Source organism: Numenius arquata, chromosome 1, assembly GCF_964106895.1.
Source record: "Numenius arquata chromosome 1, bNumArq3.hap1.1, whole genome shotgun sequence".
Taxonomy (NCBI): domain Eukaryota; kingdom Metazoa; phylum Chordata; class Aves; order Charadriiformes; family Scolopacidae; genus Numenius; species Numenius arquata.
This window is the reverse complement of record NC_133576.1, coordinates 118623831-118628547: the sequence shown is the minus strand read 5'-3', so window position 1 is coordinate 118628547 and position 4717 is coordinate 118623831. Positions and strand designations below refer to the sequence as shown.

The following is a 4717-nucleotide window of genomic DNA, read 5'->3' as shown; positions in this document are numbered from 1 at the left end:
CCCTGACCCCGCAAAACCCCCACCGCAGGGCTCCTCGCCCCGAAGCAAGGAGCGGCACCCAGTGGCGGGGTCGGGGGGATCCCGGGACCTGCTCGGTTAAGGGGAGTAGGGGGTTGCGTGGCCGGGGCCACCCCGGGTGGCCTCTTATGGGTCGCGCCCCGCCCAGGAGGGCTGCGGGAGGGCTCACGTGGGGGGAGCGGCGCCTATGGGGAGGCGGCGGGAGCCGGGCAGGGCGGCGGGGCCCGGCGGGGCGGCGAGCTGTCAAAGAGGCATCCCGGGCGCCGGGAGCGAGAGCAGCCCTATGTGTCCCTAAGCTGCGAGACCCCCCCTTTCCCCTCCCCTCCGCGCCGGCCCCGCTCGCCATGAACACCGAGGAGCAGTATTACGCCTCGGCGCAGCTCTACAAGGAGTCGTGTGCGTTTCAGAGGGCCCAGGCGCAGGATTACAACCCCAGCCCCCCCGCCTGCCTGTACATGGGCAGGCAGCAGCAGACTCCTTACCCCGGCGCCTTAGGAGCTCTCGAGCAAGGCAGCCCGCCAGACATTTCACCTTACGAGGTGCCCCCCATCACAGAGGATGCCGGGGTCTCCCACCTTCATCACCATCACCACCATCACCCTCATCTTCCTCCTCCCCACCAGGACGCGCTGCCTTTTGCAGATGGGGCGGACACGGGAGCGATAGAGGAGCCCCGAGTGCAGGTGCCTTTCGCTTGGATGAAGTCCACCAAATCGCACGCCTGGAAGGGACAGTGGACCGGTAAGACCCACCGCCTCCTTCTGCCGCTGCCTCGCCGCTTCGCTCCCTCCCAAGCGGGCAGGAACTCTCCCCTGCACCGGCCCCGCTGCCGCCGCTCGGGTGTAGCGTGGCGAGGTCCTGGAGGGTCGCTTCCCTGGGTCGCTCCTTCCCCCCAGCCAGCCCCCCAATACCCACTGCTGTGGGGCCATTACCGTTGGGTTGAACGCCGGGGTGGGATCCGGCCCTCTGATCCCCGCCGGAGGGCTCGCCGCGCCCCGCGCTGCCCAAGCCCTAAGCAATTATTAACGAATTATTTTTCACCAATTAACTAATTGTCGCCAAGTCGGGGCGACGTGCAGCGTTTCCCGAGCGCTGCCGCCCCGCCGAGCGAGGGGGTCTCAGCAGTGCTGCCGCTCCGCGGGCGCGGTGGGCTCCGCGCAGGGTGAGGCCGGGGGCGCGGAGAGACCCGCGGGGTGGAGCGGGCGGGGAAGCGGCGGGCAGGGCGGCAAGGGCAGGGTACAACCCGGTCGTCCGCGTCCCCGCGCGCAGCAGAACCCGAAACCCCGGGGCAGCCTCCTTACCCCTCTCCGCTGCCCCCCCCGGCTCTCCCCGGCGGCCGGGCGGCAGAGCCCATCTCCCCTCCCGACCTCTCCGTCCCACCCCGCTCCTGCTTCCCCGGTGGGTTTTAGCCGTAATTGCACCTTTTCCAAGTGAAAACCCAGGGCAGGGGAAACAATGCACAAACGAAGCAGAGCTGCCAGCGAGGGGAAGAAACTCTATCTGGGCAGAAAGTTCCGCTGCCCAACAATATTTCTGTCCCTGCCTGCACAATGTTATCGTGTCCTGCGCCTTTGTCACGCCTATACGGCAAATATTATATTAATGGCTTTGTTCAAATAGACAGTTGAAAAAGGGACTGGAGTATTAAAATCACGGCGAAGCAGTTTGGGAATTGCATGGGGCGGACAGAGGAGGGTCCCCAGTTCCCCAGCCCCCACGGAGGCGCATCCGCCGGGCAGAGGAGAGGAGCGCTGCTCCACGCCGCGGACTCGGCGGCCGAGATTGTGCCAGGGGAGGGGGGAAGAGGAAATCAGATCGTTTTCCTTGTATTGAATGAATTCGGAGGAAGGAAAAAAAAGGGGGGGGGGAAGGGGGAAGGAGGGGAATAGATAAAGCCAAACTCTCAAACTAGCCCCCTTTTCCCTGTCTCCAATACCTGAGGAATTGCAAACCACGCAGCAAAACGAAACTTTTCCCGTAAAAGCCGAAACCCCTTCCCTGCCCTTCCCAGCTCTCCCGGGAGGTCCGGGCAAGGGCTGTGCTGTGCTTGGGATGTGTGTGCGAGCACACGCACGCATGTTCCTGATGCGGGTGGACGCCGCACGCCCGGACAGCGGAAGGGGCGCAGCGCTGCGCCGGGCGCTACACGAGGCTGGTAGCCAAACCCCGGTGTATTTGCACGGTTTATATTGCAAACTATAGAGCCTAAGGATGTGGGGGTTTTTTTATGGAAACCTTTGGGACCCAGGCTTCCGTTAATTCCGCGGGGAATTCTGCGTTGTTATTGCCGGGGAAAGGCGCCCAGAGAGGCCGCAGCGGAGCCCGGCCCGGTGCCAGCCGCCGTGCCCGGCTCCGGGCTTCGCCGCCCGCGGGAGCTGCCGGCCGCCTCCCGAGGGTCGCCCCGTCCCGCGGGAAGGGCACGGCGAGGCCGCGACCCCTCCGACAGACCCCGGTGTTCCGCCTCCCGGTAGCACTGGTGGACTTTACCGTAACAGAACCATTTTTTCAGGTACATACCCACACGTAGGTGTATATATGTAGGCTTATATTTATACGCATTTTATGTATATACAAATATTTTTAATATATAATTTATATGTATATATACACACATAGTTTTATATACATAGGTTTGTATTTATGAACATTATTTATATTAAATCATGGGAATAGTTGAGTGGCGGGAGAGCCCGCCTAGCTCCCTGTTGAAACGTCTGGCTGGCTGTGCCCTGTAGAAGATGATGCCACCAAAAGCGTGCCCGGCTGGGCTCCCGGCCCCGGCCACAGCAGCTCGGAGTTTCAGTGCTCGCCCCCGGCCACTCTCGCTGCCGCCGCCTGTACCACCCGCGCCCCGGTGCCCACGCAAGGATTCCCGCTCTGGGAATGGCGATTCCGCTGCCGCCGCTGTTTTCGGGAACGAAAAATCCAAAGTTTCACCAACCTGGAGAAACGGAGGGGCTGCGGTCCCGCTCCCGGCTCTGGTCCCGCTCCCGGCTCGGCAGCCGCGTCGGTGCCCGTCCCGTTGCCTCCCGCGGGGGTCCCTGTGGCCGGGGAAGGGCCGAAGCCTCCGTGGGCCCCGGGCTTCTCCGTGGCGATATCCTGGGAGACCCCGCGCGGCTCCCAATCTCCTGTTCCGTGGAATTTCTCCCCACTTTTTTTCGGCTTGTGCAAAGGACGGAGGCCCGATCCGAGGCCCCGTCAGGGAGAGCCGCCCGCCACCCACCGCCACCGCCTGTGGGCCCTCCGCTGGCGGGGTGGCTTCTCCTCCAGGTCCTTTACGGGAGAGGTGAGATATTAATTTCATTTTTTAAAATAATTATATTTTGTTTTGCCGCTTGTGCGTGTGTGTCACACAAAACCACCATTTTTTATTGTTATTGCTTTAGTTTGCGGGTTTTTTTAATTTATTTTTTTTTTCTGGTTTGGTTTTGTTTGGTTTACGGTTTTTTGAGGTTGTCCTTTCCTTCTTTTTCTTTTTCTTTCTCTTTTTCTTTCTCTTTTTCTTTCTCTTTTTCTTTTTCTTTTTCTTTTTCTTTTTCTTTTTCTTTTTCTCTTTTCCTTTTTCTTTTTCTCTTTTCCTTTTTCCTTTTCCCTTTTTCTTTTTCTTTTTATTTTTGTTTTTCTCTTTTCCTTTTTCTTTTCCTTTTCCTTTTTCTCTTTTTCTTTTCCTTTTTCTTTTTTTCTTTTTCTTTTTCCGTTTTTCTTTTTCTTTTTCTTTTCACGCGAATCTCGGTAATTGCCAGGTCTTGGATCCTTCAGAGCTTTCGGCGACACGCAAACGGTGGCGCCTGAGCGTTTCCCCCGGCTTAAGGGACGGCGTTTCCCTGAAAACCTCCACCAAATTATTATTAAAAAATATTAAATTGTTACAAAATAAGACAGCAGCAGTCCTGACAGCCGCCTACAGCATCGTCTCGCTGTGCGCGGCCTGGAGGGCTCCCCGAGGCTGTCACTTCACCCCACTTGCTTCCCCCAGCGTGTCCTCCGCATCGCGCAGGGCTGCGGATCGTGGCCCCCCGCAGCCTGAGGCGGCGGCCGGGCTGGCCGGGGCTGACTGTCTCTTCTCTCCAGGGGGGTCCTACGTGGTGGAGCAGGAGGAGAACAAGCGGACGAGGACGGCCTACACCCGGGCGCAGCTGCTGGAGCTGGAGAAGGAGTTTCTTTTCAACAAGTACATCTCCAGGCCGCGGCGCGTGGAGCTGGCTGTCATGTTGAACTTGACCGAGAGGCACATCAAGATCTGGTTCCAGAACCGGCGGATGAAGTGGAAGAAGGAAGAGGACAAAAAGCGAGGGGCGGGCAGCAACAATGAGCCCGAGCAAGACTGTGTGGTGTCCTCCGGGGAGCTGCAAGGCAAGGAGGATCTACAGCCGTGCCCTCCCGGGAACCTGCCCTCCGGGGCTTCCAGGGACCTGCTGGCCCCCAGCCTCGCCCCCAGAAGGCAGCAGGACTCTCGGTGAACGGCCGGGAGCCCCATGCCTCGGGCCGGGGAAGCGGATGGGACAGAGGAGAGAGCCGGCTGCCCGCCGCCGCGCCGTGGCCGACCCTCGTCCACCTTCCCTCAGGGAGACTCGGTGCCTCCCCTCCGAAACTCCCCTCCTGCAAAAACTAAATGAAAGGTGTTCGGCTCTAGCAAAGAAAGGCTCACTGGGGTCTTCTCCGGTCCTACGGCCCGCAGCGAGCCGCCGGGAAGGCGGAG

General features: G+C 59.9%; 1 protein-coding gene across 1 annotated transcript; it reads left to right on the top strand.

Annotated features, from left to right (window-relative positions):
• Positions 1–362: 362 nt before the first annotated feature.
• Positions 363–4478, top strand: PDX1 (pancreatic and duodenal homeobox 1). Its single transcript, XM_074154753.1, has 2 exons — positions 363–759; positions 4090–4478. Exons 1-2 carry the CDS (start codon positions 363–365, stop codon positions 4476–4478), a joined length of 786 nt encoding a protein of 261 aa, XP_074010854.1.
• The last annotated feature ends 239 nt before the right edge of the window (positions 4479–4717 follow it).

Bases quoted from the DNA above. Each gene is read 5' to 3' on its own strand.
- PDX1 (XM_074154753.1), top strand. From the start codon at position 363: ATGAACACCGAGGAGCAGTATTACGCCTCGGCGCAGCTCTACAAGGAG. The intron at 760-4,089 runs GTAAGACCCACC...TCTTCTCTCCAG, and splicing joins CTGGAAGGGACAGTGGACCG to GGGGGTCCTACGTGGTGGAG.